Genomic DNA, 27,701 nt, shown 5'->3' with positions numbered 1-27,701 from the left:
GAAAATCAATTAAATACTGTATGCCAAACTGGCTTCAGAAACTGCCAGAAAATGATTTAAGAAAGAGAGTGTTTGATTCTATCTGTACTTTTCTACCATTCCTTATTCAAAAAGTACCAGGATGTTGTCTCTGGTTTTGAATGTTGAATTTTGAATTTAGGGAACTGAATCTGAGAAGTTGAATATATGTGAACTTTGGTGAACTTGAAATTATCGTTTGTAAACTTGATACACAGACAATGAATCCAATATTTGCCATATTGAAATAAAATATATATAGATATTGAATTTGAATATTAAAAACTGAATGCAATATTAATTCAATTCAGTTTCAAATGATGAAATATAAGTGATTATGATTTCAATGATTCAATTTGTGTATTATAAATTCAATAATATTGAATTTAATTTCAATATCTTAATACAAATAAAATATGTTTTTATTCAAATACAGCTTCTGTTGGCACTGAAATTGCTCTATGCTATAACACTAAACAATGATTTAGATTGAAGAGGTTGATTGACAGTCATGAAAAATTTGAGGAATTGAGTAAACCACCTTTGGACTATGATAAAAAAATATGCCTCTGGCGTCAGAATGACCTCAGTCGGTAGCTTGAGGGTTAATAATGTTTTTTTAAATTAAACATGATTCGACATCCTATTGGTAAACTCTCATGGGATGTTCATTGATGGGCTGCCACGGAGACCTGACAGCAGACAATCCCATATTAAAATGTAAGTAAATAATTAATGAAAATGCATGAGATTTTGACATAACAATGTAGGCGAATGCATAAGGGATCATTTATGTATTTCTACATAAGCCTATGTCAATTCAATCAGATGTGGAGGCTAACTTACTTATCCACAGTTTAGTGTTGTATTTGTACACATCTTACCTACCTACGTGTGTTACCTATGCCCGTAAGCCCTGCAGGAAACTAACATCTATGAGTGAGAACACCACGCAGGTCTTTGAGAAGTGTGTCTGCTACTGGATAATTCCAACATTTTTCAACACCAACAGGCCATCACTGTTGGTAAAGGGCCCTGACATTTTTATAGAAGGAAATTCTGGCCTCTGAGTAGTAACATACCTGACCAGTCTCAAGCTCCGATAGGCACAGAAAAGGTACTATTGATGGCCAATGACAATCGTATAAATGTCTGTTTTACATGAGTTATCTTAATTACTTAAATTTAAATTAGATTTACTGTACACCCCCCAAAATTAAGGTTCTTAAATGGTTGTTTCTTAGCTCTTAAGGTTACTTGGAAAACTCATACCCGATAAAGAACCTTTGAGTTTACTGTGGGGTTTATGGTGTGGCATTTATGGTTCTTCAGAATGCTAAAAGGTTCTTGAAATGTATGGCAGCCTTCAGATGTGTCCCTTTCATAGCACACAGCAAATTGGCCAGTGTTAATTAACTAGTGTTGATTTTTCAGTTTAACATTTCTAGTGTTGATTCAAGAGTTAATTAACACTGTAAAGAGTGGTGTAAAAGAACCCAAGTGTTGGTGTTAATATTCAGAGTTTATCCAAAACCATGCTCATTATTATCAGATTTCCTAGCGTGCTTTATTGCAGGTAGATTTTTAAAATTGTTTCAATATGGAGTGGCTGGTAGCCTAGTGGTTAGAGTGTTGGGCCAGTAATTGCAAGGTTGCTAGATCGAGTCCCTAACCTGACAAGGTAAACATCTGTCATTCTACCCCTCAACAAGGCAGTTAACCCACTGTTCATAGGCTGTCATTATAAATAAGAATTTGCTCTTAACTGACTTACCTGGTTAAGTAAAAATATCAATGTTTTTGCATGTACATTGATTAATCTTATGCTACTCTAATATAAATTACATACATTTTCCAAACTATTCCAATCTGTTACTTGGACTTATGGCACCCGTTACTGAAATGGTTGTTCGAGTTTAGATGTTTAATGTAGTCTCATAACAGTCTTCTCAACCCTAGCAGTCATGCAGGTTGCAGGTCAATAAAATGTCTAAATGTTAGATATCCCGACTCTGGCTAGATTCCAGTAGGAATTACACATCACCTTGCAAGCCAGCATAATGTGACTTACAGGGCTGATGTGGCCTGTAAACTATGAGTTTCAGGCCACTGTATTAGAGTAAAACTAGGTCCTCCACAGGACTAGAAATGAATGAATGTAACAACCATGTCTCTGTCACAAGTAAACACAGACACGGGTGGTACTGGTAACTCTAAAATTAACTTGAAAGGCACCCTGGAAAATATGCAAATAAGGCTTGAAACACTACAGCAGGGCTATTCAATTACGCTCCTGGAGGCCCAAAACATTTCTGGTTTTGGATTTTTGGCAGGTTCTTCAAAGAACCATCCCATTTTTGGCTCTTCAGAGAACCTTAAATGGTTCCCCTATGGCATCACTCTCAAGAAACTTCTTTGGTTGCAATCAGGGACAGATTTTTCTATTTGATTTGAACTGAACGGGACATTGATAATGGTTGTGTATTATCAATTTGGCATAACTAAGGCTAACCCAATACAGTCTGTTGAGTCTAGTGATGACATCAGAGTGTAATGAATGAAATTCCATTCGCATTAAGGCTCGTTTTTTTGTTCTGGGTCAATCTCACACAGTCAATCAGTACTACAGCCCTCTGACCTCATTAGTACCTCATTTGGAGAGGAAGGGCACATGAGTCATGGGCCACAGCATATCTCTAAGAGTGGGGTGAAAAACGCTAATCTAGCGTTCCATCTAGCCCACGTGCTGTGTTTTTTCACCCATGCTATGAGGTCATAGGCAGAGACTTCCTGAACACAGGGTTCATTCACAGAGTCCTCCAGTACTCCCAGTCACCAGAATTAGGCTCCAAACATGCTGTCTCCTGGCAACATGGCTTACAGGGCTATAGTCAACTCTCTTGTTGTTATTTGTTTGAAGGAGGGGTGGGGTTGTAAGTGGGAGTGTGTGTATGTGTGTGTGTGTGTGTGTGTTGTCACTGAGGATGTCTGTAATAGATGAAGCCGTGGTAAAAATGAACATGAGGAGAGGATAACAGAAAAGGTCACCCCATTGATGTGCCAGGCAGGGGGAGAAGTATGGGGTTATGCAGCATGAGTCAGTGACTGTTAGGTTCTCCTTCACAAAAAAACACAAACAGTCTAAAGACAGACGTCAGTGACAGTATTACCTTGCCAACAACCAATGGAGGAAGCAAAGATATGGAAAATCATCAATTAACTTCAGGATAAGGATAACTTGGAAGTACTAAAACGTACCTACTGTACATGTCAAATTAACTGCAGAAAAGCCTTACACAAAAATGACAAGAACAGTAGTTTCATTTCTTTATGTTTTATTGCTATTTTAAAAATACAACTTTTGCTTCTGGAAAAATAGATATGAATATTACAGAGTTTTAAGGAACATACATACATCAGATATAGAACAGAACACGTAAAATATTGATTATTAAGCTAAATTAATTCTATGGGGGAAATTATTGCCTGCATTCAAATTGCAGAGATTTGTTAAAAACGGTGTAAAACATCTGAAACATAAATATAACCTGTTTCTCAAATGCAAACTTAATATCAACATCACTTATATTAATATGGGGGCAGTATTTTGATGTTTGGATGAAAACGTACCCAAATGAAACTGCCTATTTCTCAGGCCCAGAATATAGAATATGCATATAATTGGTTAGGTTAGGATAGAAAACCCTCTAAAGTTTCCAAAACTGTCAAAATATTGTCTGTGAGTATAACAGAACTGATATTGCAGGCTAAAACCTGAGGAAAATCGAACCAGGAAGTGCCTAAGAGAAACGAATCTCCCTGTTCCATTGCATGCCTTCCCTCCATTTAAAGGGATATCAACCAGATTCCTTTCTTTATGGCTTCCACATGGTGTGAACAGTCTTTAGACATAGTTTCAGCCTTTTATTCTGAAAAATGAGCGAGAACGATCACATCGCGTCAGTGGATGGCTGGGTGCCAGCAGAGTTTTGCATGCACCACAGCTTGGAGCAGTCATTTTCTCTCTCTCTCCTATTGAAAAAGCTACGGTCCGGTTGAAATATTATCGATTATTTATTGTAAAAACAACCTGAGCATTGATTATAAAAAACGTTTGAAATGTTTCTATGAACTTTACGGATAATATTTGGAATTTTCGTCTGCCCGTCATGACCTGCACGAGCCTGTGGATTTCTGAACAAAACGCGCCAAACCAAATGGAGGTTTTTGGATATAAAAATAATCTTTATCGAACAAAAGCAACATTTATTGTGTAACTGGGAGTCTTGTGAGTACAAACATCCGAAGATCATCAAAGGTAAGCGATTCATTTTATTGCTTTTCTGACAATCTACTTTGCTGCTAGCTGTTTGTAATGTTTTGTCTGCTGAGAGAGATGTCCTAACATAAACGCTTGGATAGCTTTTGCTGTAAAGCTTTTTTTAAATCTGACACGCCAGGTGGATTAACAACAAGCTAAGCTGTGTTTTGCTATATTGCACTTGTGATTTCATGAAAATTAAATATTTGTATTAATTTAATTTGAATTTGGCGCTCCGCAATTCAGCGGATGTTGACGAAAATGATCCCGCTAACGGGATGGGTGCGCCAAGAAGTTAAGACAGCTATACAGTGGCTTGCAAAAGTATTCACCCCTTGGCATTTCTCCTATTTTGTTTCCATACATCCTGGAATTAAAATAGATTTTTGTGTGTTTGAATCATTTGATTTAAACAACATGCCTACCACTTGAAGATGCAAAATATGTTTTCTTGTGAAAAAAAAACAAGAACTAAGACAAAAAAACAGAAAACTTGAATGTGCATAACTATTCACCCCCCCCCCCCCCCCCCCAAAGTCAATACTTTGTAGAGCCATCTTTGCAGCTATTACAGCTGCAAGTCTCTTGGGGTATGTCTCTATAAGCTTGGAACATCTAGCCAATGGGATTTTTGCCCATTCTTCAAGGCAAAACTGCTCCTTCAAGTTGGATGGGTTCCATTGGTGTACAACAATCTTTAAGTCATACCACAGATTCTCAATTGGATTGAGGTCTGGGCTTTGACTAGGCCATTCCAAGACATTTAAATGGTTCCCCTTAAACCACTCAAGTGTTGCTTTAGCAGTATGCTTAGGGTCGTTGTCCTGCTGGAAGGTGAACCTCCATCCCAGTCTCAAATCTCTGGAAGACTGAAACAGATTTCCCTGTATTTAGCGCCACCCATCATTCCTTCAATTCTGACCAGTTTCCCAGTCGCTGCCGATGAAAAACATCCCCACAGCATAATGCTGCAACCTCCATGCTTCACTGTGGGGATGGTTATCTCAGGGTGATGAGAGGTGTTGGGTTTGCGCCAGACATAGCGTTTTCCTTGATAGCGAAAAAGCTACATTTTAGTCTCATCTGACCAGAGTATCTTCTTCCATATTTTTGGAGAGTCTCCCACATGCCTTTTGGCGAACACCAAACATGTTTGCTTATTTTTTTCTTTAAGCAATGGCTTTTTTTCTGGCCACTCTTCCGTAAAGCCCAGCTCTTTGGAGTGTACGGCTTAAAGTGGTCCTATGGACAGATACTCCAATCTCCGCTGTGGAGCTTTGCAGCTCCTTCAGGGTTATCTTTGGTCTCTTTGCTGCCTCTCTGATTAATGCCCTCCTTGCCTGGTTCATGAGTTTTGGTGGGCCGCCCTCTCTTGGCAGGTTTGTTGTGGTGCCATATTCTTTCCATTTTTTAATAATGGATTTAATGGTGCTCCGTGGAATGTTCAAAGTTTCAGATATTTTTTTATAACCCAACCCTGATCTGTACTTCTCCACAACTTTGTCCTTGACCTGTTTGGCGAGCTCCTTGGTCTTCGTGGTGCTGCTTGCTTGGTGGTGTTGCAGACTCCGGGGCCATTCAGAGCAGGTGTATATATACTGAGATCTTGTGACAGATCATGTGACACTTAGATTGCACACAGGTGGACTTTATTTCACTAATTATGCGACTTCTGAAGGTAATTGGTTGCACCATATCTTATTTAGGGGGCTTCATAGCAAAGAGGTGAATGCATATGCACGCACCACTCATCCGTTTAGAATCTTTTGAAACAAGTTATTTTTTTCATTTCCCTTCACCAATTTGGACTATTTTGTGTATGTCCATTACACGAAATCCAAATAAACATCCATTTAAATTACAGGTTGTAACGCAATTTTGTTTTTAGGAAAAACACCAAGGAGGATGAATACTTTTTGCAAGGCACTGTATATGGCTTTTTGTATATTACTAAGACACTGGATTAACAAAACAAAAGAAAAAGCAAGAAAACAACTGATGCAGTTCATAAAACATATTTTCTACCATACTCTATAAATTTGAAATTAAAAACAGGCTGAACAGAAGCATTTATGCAGTTGTAAGCAATGAACTATTTACAGATAAAGGGGAAAACTATTTCGTAAAGTATACATTCAGGATATTTCAAACATACTGTATGCTGTACATTGAGAGAATGGCTCGTACAGGCAGATTCAGTCTCTGGGTTGTTAACTTTTAAATCTCGGTACAAACAGCAATGGCATGAATGACTGGACACTGTTCAGGTTTACACTTTTAAACTATATATAATCTAAGTAAAGCATATTTTCTTTGGAATCTTCTTAAAAATGTTAATATATTGCACTGGATACGTAACAAAAGTCCCTTTCTACACCAATGTAAGCTATCCCTTTTTACACAATATAAAAGAACTTTGAGCACTTGGGAAAATGTTAATATATAAAGTCAGGTCCATAATTATTGGCACCCTTGATAAAGATGAGCAAAAAAGACTGTGTAAAATAAATAATATAAATATTGAGCTGTATTGTATGCCCCCCAAAAATGTCAAATTATATTATTTTATACTAATACAATTTCTCAGAGAAATATATTTCATTAAATATTCAATAAAATGTGCAATAAGATTGGGGTCAACATGATTGGCACCTCTGTTTTCAATACTCTAGCACCCTCCCCTTGTGAAGATAAACGACAGAGCCTTTTTCAAAAAACAAAATACGAGATTGGAGAACACGTTTGGAGGGATCTTAGACCATTCTTCAGTACAGAATATAGATTTCATCTGGACTGGCCTCTTCAATTAAAACCATAGGTTTTCAATTGGGTTCATGTCTGTAGATTTCGTGGTCAATTAACCATTTCTTTGTGGATTTTTGTTAGTGCTTGGACTTAAAGTCTTGCTGGAGGATCTACTTGCGGTCAAGTTCCAACCTCCAATGAGAGGCAACCAGGTTTTTTGGGGCTAAAATGTCCTGGTACTTGGTAAAGTTCATGATGCTGTTTGTTGAACTTTAACAAGGTCCCCAGGACCAGTGGAAGCAAAACCACCCTATAACATCAAAGATCCACCACCTGATTTTACAGTAGATATGAGGTTCTTTTCTGCATATGTTTTTCAACGCCAAACCCACCACCGGTGTCCGTGTCCAAAGAGCTCTATTTCCTGTCTTCTGACCAGAGCACCGGTTCCAATCCAAGTGCCAATGTCGTTTATCATACTTCAGTCCAGACTTGAACCCCATTGAAAACCAGTGGTTTGAATAGAAGAGGGAAGTCCATAAGAGCAAATAAATCATATCAAGGATCTGAAAAAATTATATATGGAGCTCTAAGATCCCTCCCAACATCTTTTCTTTTTTAAGACTGTCATTATCCTCCCAATGGGAGTGTGCTAGACTATTTAAAACAGGGGTGCCAATCATTTTGACCCGTCTTTTAAATTTAAAAGAAATTATTACTTGTTAAACAAAATCTCTTTCTCTGAGCAATTGTCTTATTATAAAATAATATAACTTCCAAATTTTAGAGCTCAGTATTTGTATTATTTATTTTATAATGTCTTTTTGGTCAGCTTTATCAACAAGGTCAATAATTATGGACCTGACTGTACATGCAGGAAATCCTATTGATTTCATGTTTGATTGTACATCAAAATACACATATAATGACAATGACACTGAATAAAGAAATCACAGCTCATCTTGGAAATGTGGGATTATCTTGGAAATGTAAGGCAGAGTATGTACAGTACAGGTATGAATACTTGGGATGTTATTGTATATGCAAACAATAATAAGCACTACATATATTGTATATTGCTGATTGTGATTGCGAAAAAAAAAAAAAAGAAGGGCAGCTATTGGTCTCATGTTCCTAGGCCGTCATTGAAAATAAGAATTTGTTCTTAACTGACTTGCCTAGTTAAATAAAGGTTACATTTTTTTTTTTTAAATGAGGCCAATGGTGACTTTAAAACAGCTGTGATAGGATAAATCAACAACATTGTAGTTACTGCTCAATACTAACCTAATTGACAGAGTGAAAAGAAGGAAGCCTGTGCAGAATAAAAAAATATTCCAAAACATGCATCCTGTTTGCAACACAGCACTAAAGTAATACTGCAACAAATGTGGCAAAGCAATTCACTTTTTGTCCTGAATACAAAGTGTTATGTTTGGTGCAAATCCAATACAACACATTACTGAGCACCACTCTCCACATTTTCAAGCATAGTGGTGGCTGCATTATGTTATGGGTATGCTTGTAATCGCTAAGGACTAGGGAGTTTTTCAGGATAAAAAAATAAGGGAATGGAGCTAAGCACCGGCAAAATCCTAGAGGAAAACCTGGTTGAGACTGCTTTCCACCAGACACTGGGAGATAAATTTACCTTTCAGCAGGCAAATGTTGCACAATCCAGGTGTGAAAGAATTACCCAGAAAGATTCACAGCTGTAATCGCTGCCAAAGGTGACTCTACAAAGTATTGACTCGGGGGGTGTGAATACTTGTCAATCAAATATTTCTGCATTTCATTGCAAACGTTTCTTATAACATGTTTTCACTTTGTCATTATGGGTATTGTGTGTAGATAGGCAAGATTGTTTTTTAATCCATTTTGAATTCCGGCTGTAACGTAACAACAAATTGTGGAATAAGTCAAGGGTTATGAATTCTTTCTGAAGACACTGAAAGACTATTGTAGTCAAATGTATTGTAGGCATACACTCAAAAACTATCCTGCTTAGACATCTTTATAGCCTGCTAATTTTGTAACTGGGAACAATACGTTATTACATTTCCCACTAATTATTTCCTGTGTGAGGATTTGCATGTAACTATTTGAATATAAGCCCTTTGAGGCTAATTCAATATTCAATCATTCATAGAGAAATGTAGAATACTTTTTCTCTAAGCAGTTCAAAATAATAACCTGTATTAAAAACACTGGCCTCTTCGGCAAATCAAGTGCTTATACTGTAATATACATTTTAGTTACATTAAGTTCATCACATGACTCAAACATAATGAGGAAAAAAACATTAAATATTGAAATAAAGACAACACACCATGTAAGAATACACATACATAACGATTCCCCTACTAAACAGTGCACATAACTTTGAAAAGCAAGAATATGGGGAGATGAACATTCCATCAAATATTTTGGGGGTTATTAGGATGGCAGTGTGCAATGTGTCTCCTTTAGAGTAGAAAGATGAGATGATCAAAGTAAGCTCAAGAAGAATTTCGGTCATTACATTTCATAACACAATACACACATCACAGTGCAATGCTGACATGTTGGCATATTTTATGCATGGTGTCATTAGTAGAAGTGTCAACAAGATTAGAGGGTGAAAGTTCCTTGAAAAGGTTTGCATAAGGTTTTAACACCGAGTATTGCCACAGCTACTGCCATGATTGTGACTTGCTTGAATTAATGAATTTTCACCCTCTATTCAACATTATACAAAAAAACAAGGCACAATCTAGTTTACGATGATCCTAAAAATTAAGACGATTTTCTTTGGTAGAACGTTCTTTGGTATTGGGTAAAAGGCACTGAATTTTTAGCCGAGAAACAGTTATTTGAAGGAAAAGGACTGAACAGCCAAAATGCTGGTAGCTGATTGTTGATAGTTGCTATGGAGATGGACAGTTGGGCACACAGGGAAGAAGAAGAAGTTCCCGTGGCGACGCAGAGCGAGCTGCAGCTGTCCACTTCCTGTTTGCTGTCGTCTATGTCTGAACTCTGGCCTGCACGCCAGTCAGATCCTTCCTTATGATCTCGTTTACTACAGGGAGGAGAAGAGAAACAAGTACTGGGCGTTAGTTAGTCAGAGCATAAAATGTGTTTGATGTAATACTGTACTGTCATATGTTCTTCCCAGGCAGCATTTCACAGCTCCAGAGAGGGCAATTTTCACTTCTGGCCTTTTCATATTTCCTTTCTCTTACAACAAATGCTCATAAAGGTACATTACATCGTAGAAAAGGGCATAACATCTTGACAAAAACATACTGATCCGACAGTAAAACATCAAGGGACACAACACCAAGAACTGCTGATTACTGTCCAGGTTGGCTGTAGTAGTGATAACAGAATATGCCGCAACAGTTCATGAGCTGCATTGGCACAGAGTGTCCACTAGGAGGAGGGCCTCAGTATTCGATTCTACCGCTCTTTTACTCCCCCATTACTTCCTGTTGTTCTGCTGACAGCCAGGTGACACACAGCACAGGGGGAATAAATGGAAACTTTCACAGCTTCAGCGTTCTAAAAATAGACTCAGTCAAGGTGTGTGGAGTGCTTACACACACCATGTCGTGTGTAAGGTGGGGGAAACACATTTTACACACATTGTGATGAAACCTGTCTAAAGTTCATGTCTGGGAGCTCTGCGATGAGGGTAAATAAAGATGTATTAAAAACAGATCACCACCATTAAAAGGCCCAGTGCAGTCAAAAACTTGATTTTTCAACACAATTTGGAATTATACTGTGCAATTGTGAAAATAATGATAATGCCCTTTTAGTGCAGGAGCTGTTTGAAAAGACCACCTGAAATTTCAACCTGTTTTGGTTTGATGGAGTTTAGTCACTAGGTGGTAAATGAGTTAATTGACCAATAAGTAGGAGTTCCAAACCTCTCTGCCAATAACAGCTACTGTAGTTTTCAGTTTCCCCCTCCCCACTCAGACCACTCCCAGACAATTCTAGAACAATTCTTGCTCGAGAAATTGCTCTTTGCTAAGAAGCTATTTTTGTTTATTTTTACCATTTTAATTGAAAACAATCACAGTAAGGTACTTAATTGTTACCCATAAATGATCTGATATTAAGATAAAAACGGCTGCGTTGGACCTTTAAGTAATTCAGATATATTACCATTTGAAAAAGTCTACAAACAATGATTGTAAGCTTTCTCATTTAGCTTTATATGATCAGTTTGTATGGGGACCATTACAACATATTTATAGGCCTATCGTGAAATGTAAAAAATTATACCTATACTGCAAGGTGTCAAACTGAACACTGTATTGTATTCATAAACCACAGCCAGATGGTTATATGAAAACGAAGAGTGATTGTATAACATCACAAAACCAATAAGATTGCTACTGTAGCAGTAGCTTACACTACAACAGCATGTAATCACGCTTTGATTCACATTGACAATAGGGAAAACCTGTAGTAAGCTCAGAGGAATGTCTAGTATGATGAGCATGTAGTGTGTCCGGATAGGCCACATCCTCTGTACTGCAGTCTATCTGTCTTTATCAGTAACTAACAACTCCAACAGCTCTGGAAGCACACTGTGTATACTGGCACTATGACATAAGAGCCTGGCGCCATGGCTTCTTGTGACTTTTAGGGAACATTTTAAGGCATGCCCAAAATGGAGGAATAATAGTGTGAAATTGGTTGACAATGACATCAATTGAGCCAAAATGCCTTTAATTCTAGTACATCTGTGACTTTAAAAGCTAAACCCATTCTTGTTTATGCGTGGTATACTATAACAACATGTTTTGAACATTCACAGGGAGGTTGGGTCTCAGTTAATACAGTAGTTTCACTGATATGAAGCATCCTAAAATATATTAAAATATGATCCATCTTTTTTAAGAGGAAACCTTTTCACTTAAAAGGGATGAATGGGGCAAGTTAGTAAGCAGTACCACCCGGGTTTTAGGGGAACTCAATATCCAACAGGCTTTTAGGAGGCCTTTTTAAAGCATTGACCTATATTGTGGGAAAATAGAAAGGGTGCTGCCATTAAACAGCAAGTTAAGCGAAAACAGACACCGTCAACCATCCCACACACAGACACACTCATCCCTGGCTGAGCAGTGGTGTGTACCAATGTAACTCCCTCAGAGACAAACAACAGCCCTTACATGCTGACCACACCGTGCGAGCATCGCAAAATACGTTTACGCATACATGTTATTCAATCATTGCACCCACATTTCTCGCGCGCGCCAACGAGCGGTCGTGGTAATACTATGAAAGTTAGAAGCCAATCGCCATATAAAGTCCAAAGAAGAAAAAGCCTGGAAGGATGAGAGATGACTAGAAATGATTCGGTTGACCGTTTTACGTGTGGATTAATTGTCGGAGTAGAGGACCTTGTGCATTTCAGGTAAAACAACAACTCAACATTTATATCCAAGGACAAATTCGCTAGCAACTGCAAGCTAGATAAATAGGACCAATTAGCTAGCAACTGCAAGCTAGCTAGCTAAATTGCCATAAATTGTTTAATGTTTTTCGACCTGTCCACAAATTAATATAAGTGGTTCTGAGTTTGTTTTGATATTTCAACCTGCGTGTTGTGATCGCGCTTGGTGTGAGGGGACAAAATGAATTTGCGCAAGTGCGCGTCCGGTCTGGGCATGGTGTTACCCTAAATAATTCTCAGTGAAACTGGTTGCAAAGTATGCACTAATACTGGAACCCTGGTTGTGTAGTTACAATTGAGATAAAACAGGTATAATTAAGATAAAACATGATTCTGTAGTTTTCAATAACCTTCGCTTGTTATTGCAAGTCACTGAGTTATCAGATATGCATTTTTTGCCTGACAAACAATTCAGAAGCTGATCTAAAACAGCCTGCCAGCAGAGCAAACTGTAGGCCCACTTCTATCATTAAGAGTAGCTGCTAGACTATCCTCCTCCCAGTCCTCTCGGCTCCTTCTGTCTCTGATCATCTGAAAGAGAAAATAAATAAACCATGGCTGTTTACAGCAGCTCAACACTAAGCACACTTTATGGAGCAGAGCAGAGCTGCGCCTGAAACAGGGAGGGCAAACCAACTAGAGCGGCCAAACCGGCCCGGTTGCTCCAGCTCTCTCTGCTGTCGTCAGAACCTCAACGTCCATGTTTATTTTATCCTCTGGTGGAATTCCCTTTGACACCTAATGCCTTAAAGAAACCTTCAACTACTCAACGGTGCCACAGGATTCTCCTGAGTATAAAAAAAGAGGGATTAGAGAGCCGAGTCGTGCTCCAGAGCAAGGCAGGCTGGGAAGTTATACAGTAGAGAGCTTTAACTGAGCCTCATGAAGGGTTGGCACGGTCTGGCCATTTAAGGCTGGCCCAGGGAACACTCAGACTTGACCATACAATAGATGAGTGTCTGGCTTTAGAGTCCTGCACCAATAAACATGTTTGTTTACCAACCAGGGGTGGGAGAGAGAGACACACGCAGTACAGTAGCTGACTCAGTCACTTCACACTGCCTCCTATGAGGTGGTGGTGTGAGTGAGTGAGTGAGTGCTAAAGTAAACTTCTCAGAATACAGTACTCTTTAACCCAGTTGAGTTTCTTAACTCTGGTTCTCTGAGTGACCATGGGCATGTTGCTATTGTTGTCGTTGATCTGCTCGCTCATAAGTGGGACGTAAGGGACCTAAAACTAATCTGTGCTCGGCATGCTGTTATTGTGTGCTTTTTTTCTGAATAGTAGCGCTCTCTCCTTTCACCTGCGCCACTGCCTCTGGGGTTAATTCCAGTCCGTTTCACTACAACTATAGCATGAGTGGGCATGGAAAGATGCAGGTGCAAGAGTGCATCCTGACTCACTTTCTAAGTCATAGACAGCACCTTCACAGTACAAGAGTGTTAGCCTATATATGAGCAAAGACACTAGCTTCTAGAAGAGGTCTTTAGAGTACAGTATGTGAAGCCCATTCCATGTTTTAGTTTTACTCATAGTGAAATGCATTGCTTTCTTCTATTGCCCTTTATCTCGGTCACACCACAGAGAGCAGCACGACCAAGATGATATAGTTCTATAATCGAAACCACAGAATCATGACGCTCCAGAGTTAAAAACCTTTTCGAAATGAGCAAGGTGTGAAAAAGAGATCTGAGTGACTAATTTGAGAATCTTATTTCTCTGAAAACATCTTTGTGAAGTTCAAATAAATGAATGTTTAGGGCATAAACCACACCTTGACATCTAAGTAGTGAAAGACAATGGGACTTTCTGCATTCCCCATCTTCCTGTGCTTTGTTTGAAGAAAGGGTTTGAAGGTGGAGGGGGTGTGTAACTACAAGTGGCACTGGGGAGGTGGATTCACACCCTACGACTGAAGGCTGTGTTTAAGAAAAAGTATTCTACTGATGCTCTCTCAAACGGCACCTATAACCAACACACTATCACAGGTTATCATGAAATACAGTAGACACAAATGACTTATTCTAAATTCTTGACAGACACACACACAAAAAAATGGTGTCCACCATACAATTTTCTATATATTATGTTTTTGTGTTTTCTTTTTCATAATGCATTCGTGTCCAGTACATGATTTTCTTCATAACGAATTACATTTTTTTGGTGGCTAAAGTTAGCGAGGTTAGTGAAGTGACTAACCTTACCTAGGCTAGGGATTAAGGTTAGAGTTAAGTGTTAAGGTTAAGGTTAAGGTTAGGGTTAGGTAAAATGTTAGCAAAGTAGTTAAAAAGTAGAAATAAGATAAAGCTGAGATATAGCTTCATCCAACTGGCAAATCTCATCTTGACCACAACACACACACATTTTCTACTGCCAAGGAGGCTCAAGACTACTTCGATAAGCACACAAAATGTTCAACACACAAGGGGAAGAGCTGACAGATCTAGGCTTTTGGCTGACTCAATATTCAGGTATGCTATCCACGCACAATCACGCAGCCTAGCCTATGGCTGTGGTGCTGCCCTCAGCATAAGACGATGATGAGTATCCCCTCAATTGGGTAAAAGGAACACTATTATTATTCTTTCTGAACATTGGACTTTGTTATTATTAGATTGCCTATGTTCGAGGACATTTCGACATTGATGACACCGCGCCAATTAATAAAACATTTCCAATATATTGAAGTACCATACATTGAAGAGCCATACGGACTAGGGTTGCTTCCTTACGGGGCTACAGCACATTACACCCCTATGGGCTAAACTGTTCAAGATAGATTGTCAGTCCCATATGGGCTTCCACACAATTCCTTGTTTGCTTGTTTTTTATTCTTCCTCCTATGTTTAAGGTAATTTAGAGTATATTGCTAACAATAGTGAGGATATGTGGCTGTTTAGGCTTGTATTTTCAGTTGCAATATTTCATTCTTTTTTTTTATCTGCTAACTTAAATGTAAAGGTCTGAAGAGGTTAATTATTAGTTATTTTATGTTTTACTTTACTTATGTTTTGCAATACCTTAAGACCCCCCCCAACATATATGCTGTTTAAGACATGTTATAGATAAGGGGAGGGAAGGGGGGAATGGTTCACTGGGTGGGTTTCCCTGTGGGTCCTGCTTTTTGTTTCACATCCATGGGCTTTTTAACACTAAAGATAATAATTACAACATTAATACTACTTTTTTTTAAACAATGGCTACGCTAGCTATTCTCTCTTGACATTTTAAAGGCCTAAACTCACATATTAAAAGTTCCTGCTGTCTTGATATCCTAAGAAGAAACCATATTGATATAGCAATGTTCAAAGAAACACACCTGCCCCAAAAGGACACACAGAAAAGAGAATCATTTGTGACTCGTTTCATGAAACTAGGCATATGTCCCGTGTCACTTCTTCACAGGAGAGGCATTTGAACATTTTTTTTTTTTTTTTTATGTGTTGTTTGTTGTTGTCTGAAATTCCTTCTGGAACATGTGAACTTTCATGTGCCCTAATAACAAATGTGTATGGCATGTGCAAATATATGTAAATGTAAAATTACGAGCCTAGTTGGTTAAGCCACAGAAAAAGTCAGGAGCCTTCCCGCTAGACATGATTGGCTGAGATAATGGATCGGCTGGACATGCCAAGAGATGAATTTGGATTGGTCTGCCATGTAGCATGCTTCTGTCTATAACATGTTATGGCTCCCCCATAACATGAGCTGCTTAGTATGTGTAGGTAATCCTTTCTAAAGTGGCTTTTTTGAAAGCTATCACAAAGAACTGCAAAAGTGTTGATAAGGCTCTCCACTGTCTGGAGGACTGCATTTTGAAATCAATGGAATGCCCGGTGGAAGCAGAATATGATAGCTAAGGAGATAACGAAAATTCTGGCATTTGTTGGCAAATGCGGAGGGAGTCGAAAAGAGAACACAGAAGGCTGTTGTAATAGTTGTTGTATAAAAATATCTGGATTACATCTACAAACGAAGGGTAACCATGGCATCCGTGACAGAGAGGGAGAAGCGTTCATCCATGTCTACGGGTAAGAGAGTCTAGCTAGCTACATTTTTCAGATACTATACATTTCAAAATTTTGTCAGAAAGTCGTTTTCATTGCATGTTAAAGTTTATGAGACAGGTTCTAAAATTCTTCTATAGAATAGCCTGCTTTTATTTCGATACACGCACACTCACAACCGTAAACTATTTTCTGTAATTAGCTCGCCATTGACTTGTAAATAATAACATTGTTGTGAGTTTATTTTCCTGTAATAATGAATAGAAATTAGGCCACGTTTAGACGCTGTCAGCTACAATTGAAGTCGGAAGTTTACATACACTTATGTTGGAGTCATTAAAACTAGTTTTTCAACCACTCCACAAATTTCTTGAAACTAGGCACTATTTTTTATTTTTGGAAAAATAACGTTCCCAAAGAAAACGACTTATTTCTCAGGACCAGATGCTAGAATATGCATATAATTGACAGCTTATGATAGAAATCACTCTAAATCTTCCAAAACTGTCAAAATATTGTCTGTGAGTATAACAGAACTGATATTGCAGGCGAAACCCAGAGGAAAATCCAATCAGGAAGTGTCTCTTATTTTGAAACCGTTGTGTTCCTATGCATCCCTATTGGCCATTGAAAGGGAGATCAACCAGATTCCTTTTTCTACATATTCCACAAGGTGTCTACAGCCTTTAGACGTAGTTTCACGCCTTTATGTTGAAGAATGAGCGTAAAAGACTACATTGCGTAAGTGGCCAGCTGAGGGCTCTCAGAGTGATTCTTGCGTAAAAGACAGAGGTAGTCATTTTTCCTCTCGCTCCTACTGAAAAGCCAATTGTCCCGGTTGATATATTATCGAATAGATATTTGAAAAACACCTTGAGGATTGATTATAAAAAACGTTTGCCATGTTTCTGTCAATATTATGGATATAATTTCGGCGTTGTCGTGACCGCTATTTTCGGTGGATTTCTCAACATAATGTAAACGGTTCATTTGATTGCTTTTCTGATTTTCGTGACCAAGCTTCCTGCTGCTAGCTGGACATAATGCTATGCTAGGCTATCGATAAACTTACACAAACGCTTGTCTTGCTTTGGCTGTAAAGCATAATTTCAGAATCTGAGATGACAGGGTGATTAACAAAAGGCTAAACTGTGTTTCTCTATATTTCACTTGTGATTTCATGAATATGAATATTTTCTAGTAATATTTTTTGACCGTTGCGCTATGCTAATTAGTGTAGTTGATGACAATTCTCCCGGATCTGGGATGGGTAGTTCCAAGAGTTAACCTCTTGGAACTACTTAATCTCTATGATATGGAATCCCAATCGTTTTCCATTTTAAATAAATATTTCCTTCTTTAGATAAAACCATTGACAGAAAAGCTTAAATCAATTAAATCTGACCTCAGTAGATGGAATAATATCCCAGTTGCTTTAACCAGCAGAATATCTATTGTCAAAATGAATATTTTGACACGGCTGAATTTCTGTAGTTCAATTGCTTCCCATCGCTCCCCCATCTGGCCAGTCAAAAGTTTAAGGACACCTACTCATTCAAGGGTTATTCTTTATTTTTACTCTTTTCTACCTTGTTATCAAAACTACGAAATAACACATATGGAATCATGTAGTAACCAAAAAAAGTGTTAAACAAATCTAAATATATTTTATACTTGAGATTCTTCAAATAGCCACCCTTTGCCTTGATGACAGTTTTGCACACTTGGCATTCTCTCAACCAGCTCCATGAGGAATGCCTTTCCAACCATCTTGAAGGAGTTCCCACATATGCTGAGCACTTGTTGGCTGCTTTTCTTTCACTCTGCGGTGGTCCGACTCATCCAAAACCATCTCAATTGGGTTGAGGTCAGGTGATTGTGGAGGCCAGGTCATCTGATGCAGCACTCCATTATTCTCCTTAGCCCTTACACAGCCTGGAGGTGTGTTGGGTCATTGTCCTGTTGAAAAACAAGTGATAGTCCCACCAAACCAGGTGGGATGGCGTATCTCTGCAGAATGCTGTGGTAGACATGCTGGTTAAGTGTGCCTTGAATTCTAAATAAATCACAGACAGTGTCACCAGCAAAGCACCCCCACACCCTAACACCTCCTCCTCCATGCTTTACGATGGCAAATACACATGCAGAGATCATCCGTTCACCCACACCGCATCTTCACAAAGACACGGCGGTCGGAACCAAAACTCTCCAATTTGTACTCCAGACCAAAGGACACATTTCCACTAGCCAATGTCCATTGCTCGTGTTTCTTGGCCCAAGCAAGTCTCTTATTCTTATTGGTGCCTTTTAGTAGTGGTTTCTTTGCAGCAATTTGACCATGAAGGCCTGATTCACGCCGTCTCTTCTGAACAGTTTGATGAGATTTTTAGGGAGATTGTTCTAGTAGCTACCAGAATAAAAGTCCAGAACAGAAGGAAGACAGAGAGAGAGAGAGATATTGGTAGGGAGCTCTCAGATCAACACCTTGCAAAACACAGTCCACCCAGTATGACTCTCCCAGTATGACTCTCCCAGTTACTCTGTGTTAAATCAGAAACAGTAAACGCTGTTGCTGTTTACAGAGGGAAACCCTGTTAGGCCATCTAAAACAAAATTCCACTCGTCCACTGCTGGACCCTTTTCTCAGTTTCATTTTTTCCATCCAAACTCAGCCCTTTCCTTTTTCCTGCTGCTGTTGCCTCCCGACTCCCACCCTAAGCGCTATCTTATGGAGATCAGACCGGATTTTCTGGAGGAGAGCAGCTGCAAATAGGATTTTCTTGTGCCAGATTGGCAGAATCTTGGGCCAGGGATGGAAAAAAGCAAATCCTCCAGTGTGTTCTCCACAGAATTGAGGGGTGTGGGGCCAAGGGAAACCCCAGCCAAGTATAACAAACAAAGAGGCTTTCCCGGGCTCTCTGAAGCAGCCCATTCCACTGTTTGACAATGGTTACCATGGAACTTGTTTTTCAGATCATAACAGTGTCAACACATCCAGGCGGTCGGTCAGGAGAGCTGGCTGCTTAATTTTTTCATTTTTTTCTGTTGTTTTATATAAAAAAAAATGAAAGAAAGAGAAAAAAAGAGGTCTCATTTCCTGGTCTGTAGTAATGCCAGAGAAATCCCCTCTCTCTCTCTCTATTTCTTACTGGGTTGTGCTGAACTGAACAACATGGTGATCCTTCAAACTACAGATCACCAGGGTTACAACACTTCCACATGGTCTAGGACATGACCTGTCACTGACGAGGACTAGCTACCTCCCCAACCAAAGAGAGGTTTAAAGGGACAACATCATTATCAGGTCTGGTGATCACACTGCAACAACATGTAGTTTGGATGTGGTCTGTTATTCTGATCTCACAGGGTAATAATGGGGCTGACATGGGTAAGTATAAATTGAGTGGAAAACTAAGTTGAACATATGTAACTACATCTCCTGGACTGTCAACTTGGGAAGGATTGTTGTTAAAGTGCACATGTGATTAGGGAATAATTTATGTTTGTCTATCATTTGAACAGGATTGGTCAGTTACGTGAACCAATCTATCGTTTTGGTTGAAACTATTTTTTAAAGAAACACTGACATTTAATAGTCAAATCATAATGTAAATGCAGGTCAGCTGCGTCTAATATTTTTGGCCATTTTCTGTTGTTTTGTGGTAGAAAACTGAGCGCGTCAAGTATAACACGTCAACCCTGCTACCCATACATAGATACAGTACCAGTCAAAATTTTGGACACACCTACTCATTCAAGTTTTATTTTTATTTTTACTATTTTCTACATTGTAGAAAAATAGTGAAGACATCAAAACTATGAAATAACACATGAAATCATGTAAGTAACCAAAAAATTGTGAAACAAATCTAAACATATTTTATATTCTTCAAAGTAGCCACCCTTGACGACAGTTTTGCACACTCTTGGCACACTCTTGGCATTCTCTCAACCAGCTTCACCTGGAATGCTTTTCCAACAGTCTAGGAGTTCCCACATATGCTGAGCACTTGTTGGCTGCTTTTCCATCACTCTGCACAACTCATCCCAAACCATCTCTATTGGGTTGAGGTCAGGTGATTGTGGATGCCAGGTCATCTGATGCAGTACTCCATCACTCTCCTTCTTGGTCAAAAGGCCTTACACAGGCTGGAGGTGTGTTGTGTCATTGTCCTGATGAAAAACTAATTATAGTCCCACTAAGCACAAACCAGATGGGATGGCAAATCGCTGCAGAATGCTGTGGTAGCCATGCTGGTTAAATGTGCCTTGAATTCTAAATAAATCACAGACAGTGTCACCAGCAAAGCACCCCTACAACATCACACCTCCTCCTCCATGCCTCACAGTGGGAACCACATGCGGAGATCATCAGTTCATCTACTCTGCGTCTCACAAAGACACGGGGGTTGGAACCCAAAATCTCAAATTTGGACTCATCAGACCAAAGGACAGATTTCCACCAGTCTAATGTCCATTGTTCGTGTTTCTTGGCACAAGCAACTCTCTTCTTATTATTGGTGTCCTTTAGTAGTGGCTTCTTTGCAGCAATTTGACCATGAAGGTCTGATTCACGCCGTCTCTTCTGAACAGTTGAAGTTGAGATGGATATGTTACTTTAACTCTGTGAAGCATTTATTTGGGTTGCAATTTCTGAGGCTGGTAACTCTAATGAACTTATCCTCTGCAGCAGAAGTAACTCTGGGTCTTCCTTTCATGTGGTGGTCCACATGAGAGCCAGTTTCATCATAGCGCTTGATGGTTTTAGCGACTGCACTTGAAGAACCTTTCAAAGTTCTTGAAATGTTCCGTACTGACTGACCTTCATGTCTTAAAGTAATGATGGACTGCCATTTCTCTTTACTTATTTGAGCTATTCTTGCCATAATATGGACATGGTCTTTTCCCAAATAGGGCTATCTTCTGAATACCACCCTTACCTTGTCACAACACAATTGATTGGCTCAAACACATTAAGAAGGAAATAAATTCCACAAATTAACTTTTCACAAGGCACAACTGTTAATTGAAATGCATTCCAGGTGACTACCTCATGAAGCTCGTTGAGGGAATGACAAGTGTGCAAAGCTGTCATCAAGGCAAAGGGTGGCTACTTTGAAGAATCTTTGTTTAACACTTTTTTGGTTACAACAGAATATGTGACTCGTTTCAGGAAACTAGGCGTATATCGTGGGTCACTACTTCACAGGAGAGCCATTTTAACAGAAACTTTTTTTAAATCAAAATGTGTTTTTTTTTGGCAGAAATGCCTTCTGGAACATGTGAACTTTCATGTAGCCTTAATAACAGACGTGTATGCCATCTGTAAATACAAATAAAATGGTTAAATTTACGAGCCTATTTGGTTTAGCCACAGAAAAAGTGAGCAACCTTCCCGCTAGCCATGATTGGCTGAGATAATGAGTGGGATGGACATGCTGACAGATGAGTTCTGATTGGTCTGCCATATAGCAAGCTTCTGTCTATTTGAGCTGGTCAGTATGTGTAGGTAGTCATGTCTGACGCGGCTTAAAACTAAATGTATTGTGTAGTACGTGTAATAAGTGTTATTCAGTGGAATTAGTGGAATCAGTGGAATTAGAGTATGATAGCTAAGGAGAAGGAGAAAACACCTGTCTCCGGATTACATCTTCAATCTAAGGGCAACCATGGCATCCATGAAAGGGAGAAGCATTTACGAACACTCATCACCCGTTGAATATGGACGTGTCAGAAAATGTTGGAAAAAAGCGTAAATTGTTGCCAGCAGCACAGTTACAGTCACCAACACTCTGGTTAAACATAAAAACATCCAGCTCTGCTTGGGTGAGTAAAATGGTCAGTGAGCTGTTCTCTCATTTGTGTTTGGAAGTAGCAAGCAAGGTAGTTTGGGTGCTTGACTGTTGTTGTTATGATTGAATGCTCAGATCAACCCTTAACCTCTTGAAGCTAGGGGGCACTATTTTTATGTTTGGAAAAATAACGTTCCCAATGTAAATGGCCTATTTCTCAGGACCAGATGCTAGAATATGCATATAATTGACAGATTGGGATAGAAAACACTCTAAAGTTTCCAAAACGGTCAAAATATTGTCTGTGAGTATAACAGAACTGATATTGCAGGCTAAACCCTGAGAAAATCAAACCAGGAAGTGGCTTCTATTTTGAAAACTCTATGTTCCATAGTCTCCCATTGCTCCATTTAAAGGGATATCAACCAGATTCCTTTTCCCATCGCTTCCTCAAGGTGCCAACAGTCTCCAGACATAGTTTCAGGCTTTTATTTTGAAAAATGAGCCAGAACGATAACATTGCGTCAAGTGGTCACATGAGGTTTGCTCACGCAACAGACTTTTTAATAGGTATTGCTTTTCCCTCTCCTACTGTGAAAGACATTTGTGGTTTATATATGATCAATTATATATTTTAAAAACAACCTGAAGATTGATTATAAAAAACGTTTGACATGTTTCTGTGGACATTACAGATATTATTTGGAATTTGTCTGCGTTGTCATGACCGCTCTTTCCTGTGGATTTCTGAGCATAATGCGCCAAAACAAACGGAGGTATTTTGGATATAAAAATAATCTTTATGGAACAAAAGGAACATTTGTTGTGTAACTGTGTGTCTCGTGAGTGAAAATATCCGAAGATCATCAAAGGTAAACAATTAATTTGATTGCTTTTCTGATTTTCGTGACCAAGCTACCTGATGCTAAGTGTACTTAATGTTTTGTCATGCGATCGATAAACTTACACAAACGCTTGGATTGCTTTCGCTGTAAAGCATAATTTCAAAATCTGAGACGACAGGTGGATTAACAAAAGGCTAAACTGTGTTTTGCAATATTGCACTTGTGATTTCATGAACATGAATATTTTTAGTAATATTATTTGACTGAGGCGCAATTATCCTGCTTAAGGGATGGGTAGCGTCAAGAAGTTAAAGAGATGGTTGGGGCTAAAGCTTAAGAGGGTGTGAACGATGCTGAACGGGTGTAGACAAAGAAGCACTCTCCAGTGGGTACCAAACATTCAAAGGCCATTTTCTCCAAAGCGAAGTTACAAGTTTATCAACTTTCAAAGCAGAATTACTTTCCCATTGTTCCTCAAATGAGGTGTATTATATACCATTTGGTAGCTCTGTGTATCTGCTTTTATCCAATGTAAAAGACACCATTTAAAATATTGCTAAATAAGACCGAATCGAGGCAGTCAGTCACATATGTGCTATTTCATAGTTTTGATGTCTTCACTATTATTCTACAATGTAGAAACTAGTAAAAAATTAAGAAAAACCCTGGAATGAGTAGGTGTGTCCAAACTTTTGACTGGTACTGTAGACTAGAAATGTTTTAACACATTTTTTTTGTGAACCTCCCTGTTGCACACAACAAGCTTCCATCAACCCTGTTACAGTCAACCCTGTTACAGTCAACCCTGTTACAGTCAACCCTGATTCTATAATTGGCCCATTCTATAGTATTTTTATTTAATATTTTTTTGTGCTACAGAAGTGATGTATCATTTCAGCCAGTAGTTTTAAAAGTAGCGGTCACAAGCCAAAGCGTGTCTCAGAAAAGTGATAAAACTGGCCTTCTTTAGACTAGTTCTATCTGGAGCATCAGCATTTGTTGGTTCGATTACAGGCCAGAAACAAAGAACTTTCTTATGAATCTCGTCAGTCTATTCTTGTTCTGAGAAATGAAGGCTATTCCATGCGAGATATTGCCAAGAAACTGGAGATCTCATACAATGCTGTGTACTACTCCCTTCACAGAACAGCGCAGACTTGCTCTAACCAGAATAGAAAGAGGAGTGGGAGGCCCCGGTGCACAACTGAGCAAGAGTACATTAGATTGTCTAGTTTGAGAAACAGACACCTCACAAGTCCTCAACTGGCAGCTTCATTAAATAGTACCCTCAAAATACCAGTCTCAATGTCAACAGTGAAGAGGCGACTCTGGGACAATAAAAATAAAAGATTAAGATTAAGATGGGGAAAAGAACACAGACACTGGACAGAGGAACTCTGCCTAGAAGGCAAATAACAAAATCGCATGGATGTTACACCACCATGCATCATTCAAGAGCATTAATTATATTGATGTATAAAAGCCTGGCACTAACTTACACTCACCGTCATCAAGGTACATTTGATCCAGGTTCTCCTCCTTGACTGTGACCCGTCCTCCAGGGAGGCTGGCTCTCTGCTCCTCTCCAGGGGGGCATCTCTGGGCCTCCATCCCACCAGGGGAAGACCTGCCCTTGGGCACCGCCTTGGGCACATAGGGCTGCTGCTGGATCACTGTGGTTGGGTAATGTTGGGGGGAGTGGGCCGAGATAGGGGAGTGAGCTTGGGCTCCAGACTGCTGAGGGTAGCCATCACAGTAGATGATGTGCTGATGGTTGTCAGGCTGGAGAGGTGGAGGGTCGCTTCCCCGGAGCAGGTGTTGGTTGTTGGGGGAGAACTGGATAATGGAGGGGTGCTGGCCCTGGCCCCCTCCATGCTGCTGCTGCTGGGCCCCCAGCGGGGACGACTGAGCTGGGGAGCCCGTGTGAACCAGGACGGAGCGGTGTGGGTCGGGCATCACCCGCATCTCCCCAGTTTGCTGGTAGAGCCCCCCGGGACTGCCGCTCAGACTCTTTCCCCCACGGGAGTACACAATGGCTGGGCTCTGCTGCTGGAAGCAGGTGTCTGGGACGGGGGTGGGGAGGCCGGAGCGGACCTGCTGGCAGGAGGCCATGCTGGAGACCAGGCCGTTGTCTGGGTGGATGATCCCACGGGACCCAGGGCTGTGGTGGTAGTAGGACTGGGGGGACACACCCATAATCTGGGTCATGGAGAAAGGATAGTCATCCACAGGCTCTGTTTTAATGGACGGGACTGTGGGAGAGACGGAAGACAACAGAGATATGAGTGGGGGTTAAGTCATACTGCTTAAAGTAACTATAATCTACTACACCAATCATATATCTTAGTGACATATTAATGACATGGAATAACATGTGACTTGATATCATTCCTACATAATTATATTGCTCTTTCACAAAAGCACCTAAAATAACACACAGTTCACTCAGACCATCACAGTCATATGATGGGTATTGCCTCCTTATTGCTGATGCTTATGGTTCCATACCTGCCAGTGGAGTGAATGTGAAGTGCTGAGGCTGGCTGCGCTTCCTCTTTCCGTTGATGACATAGAAGTTCACTTTGGCAGAATGGCAAATCGACAGGTCGCGATAGGAGGGTATTTCAACAAACAGCAGACTCTGTTAAAATGACAATTTTAATTTCATATCAATCTGTCACATTATTATTAGAAATTGTAGGCAGAGTATAACCACTGTAGATGTGTAAACAATGAAATTGGTGACAAAGTATGACATTATTATTAAAAAAAACGTTATTTAAACAAACGAACAGACAATTCCTACATTATAATCAGTGGACTGTTTTGACCACTTTTTCAGACATCGAGAAGTGGGCCATCTGTAAAAGTACTGATACTTACGGGCTGACATTTATCTTTGTCTACAGTTGCCTCCATCTCCCAAATCTGCTGTCCATCTGCAGAGACAGAGAAGGAAATGGTTGTTTCAGGTCATATACATATTTCAGGGTGAATTACAACACCCTGTTGGACACAGCAAAAACAGGAACACAGTACAGGGAGAGGTTATCTAAAACCAGAAAATGTGTGCAATTGCTACTCTGCTTTTGATTAATTGCAAACATGCTAAGTTGCAAACCAATTAAAAATGAATTCTAACCAGTAAAAATGTATATCTCAGATGTTTCCATGTGTTTATAGTGAATTCATGAACTCTATTGTCTCTTTGGCAGGTTGAGCCAGCGTGGTAGAGGATTCTCCGCTTTGTCTCAGAACACAATGCCTGGTTTCAACCTTCACATCATTGTCTGCCTGCCACTAACCCATAGGCCATATTATTAACACGCAAGAGGAGTTAGGAGACTCTTTGTGTCACATAGATTATATATCTACTCTCACCACTTCCTCTTTCACCATTCTGCTCACCTACAGCCAGAGACAGCTACAGATTTATCATGAAGTAAAACCATTATCTGAACCTATATTTCCCATAATATATTGTAAGAAATCATACATAAAATCACATATTTACTCTGTGTTCAAGCAATATTGGAATTATTTTAGAGGTTAAGAAAAGTCTATTCTAAAAATGCACCCTGGCGGAGAGCTTAGGTCCAATGGCTGATGGTTGACGCACTGGTGAACAAAAATAGGCCAAACCTGTCTGAGTATGAAGGGATTCTTAACTATGAAGTTGTTCATGTTCTTAACTCTATCCTTTCAAAACAGACATGTGAAAAGATTCTGGGGAGGAGCATGCACATCTCCAATATATCCCCATTGTTCCTCTTTAGTGCATTTAACAATAACATTCAAGTAAAAGTTTTGGGTGGAGAGTTGACACAATTCCAAGTCTGGAAGGTATAAACCACCCTCAGACTTAGGGTCATGTAAAACGTTCATATTTATTCTATGCGTTTCATTTGCCCATATAAATTCTTATGGCCGAGTATACTTTTTAAAATAATGTATTCGGTGGGGTAATAGGTATTACCAAATATAAAAATAACAACTTTGTTAAAAGCATGCCATTCTAAAGAGTTTTATTTAGATTTCTGGGAAGATTGCTCCATTTAATTATCATTATATATTTGTTGTTACTTATTAAGCATCCTAAGTATTTAATATTTTTTGTGGTCCACTTAAAGGATTGCTGTAGATCATGAGTTATTATTTTTCCTATTGCCATTATTTCAGTTTTTTCACGTTCATTTTATATCCTGATATTTGAATATTCTTAACAGGGGGGGCATTGAGTTTTCAAAATTAGTCATTGTATATCAACAGATCGGTGGCAAATAAGTTTAGTTGATATTAATGTTTACCAATACTGATACCTGTTACGTTTGGGTCCTGTACAAACAGGAGGGGGGAGAAAGGACATCCCTGTCTCGTGCCCCTTTCTAAAGCAATTTCAGCAGATTATGTATTATAAAAAATAAAAAATTGCTTTAGGATATTTATATAATATTTTTTATGAAATGTATTATTTCAGTTGGAAAGTTGAATGCTTCCAAAGATTGGAATAGAAAAGGCCATAC

The 27,701-nt window shown here is 39.3% G+C and overlaps 1 protein-coding gene across 1 annotated transcript in view; it reads right to left on the bottom strand.

Annotated features, from left to right (window-relative positions):
• Positions 1-6,249: 6,249 nt before the first annotated feature.
• The window catches only part of LOC115102493 (nuclear factor of activated T-cells, cytoplasmic 2-like), a 51,125-nt gene continuing 29,673 nt past the window's right edge, over positions 6,250-27,701 (bottom strand). The window contains 4 exon segments of the mRNA XM_029622502.2: positions 6,250-10,142; positions 24,684-25,430; positions 25,687-25,819; positions 26,062-26,117. Coding sequence (XP_029478362.2) covers positions 10,087-10,142; positions 24,684-25,430; positions 25,687-25,819; positions 26,062-26,117 — 992 coding nt within the window. The 3' untranslated portion in view covers positions 6,250-10,086.

This window comes from Oncorhynchus nerka, linkage group LG20, assembly GCF_034236695.1.
Source record: "Oncorhynchus nerka isolate Pitt River linkage group LG20, Oner_Uvic_2.0, whole genome shotgun sequence".
Lineage (NCBI taxonomy): Eukaryota > Metazoa > Chordata > Actinopteri > Salmoniformes > Salmonidae > Oncorhynchus > Oncorhynchus nerka.
This window is presented reverse-complemented; position numbering and strand designations above follow the sequence as displayed.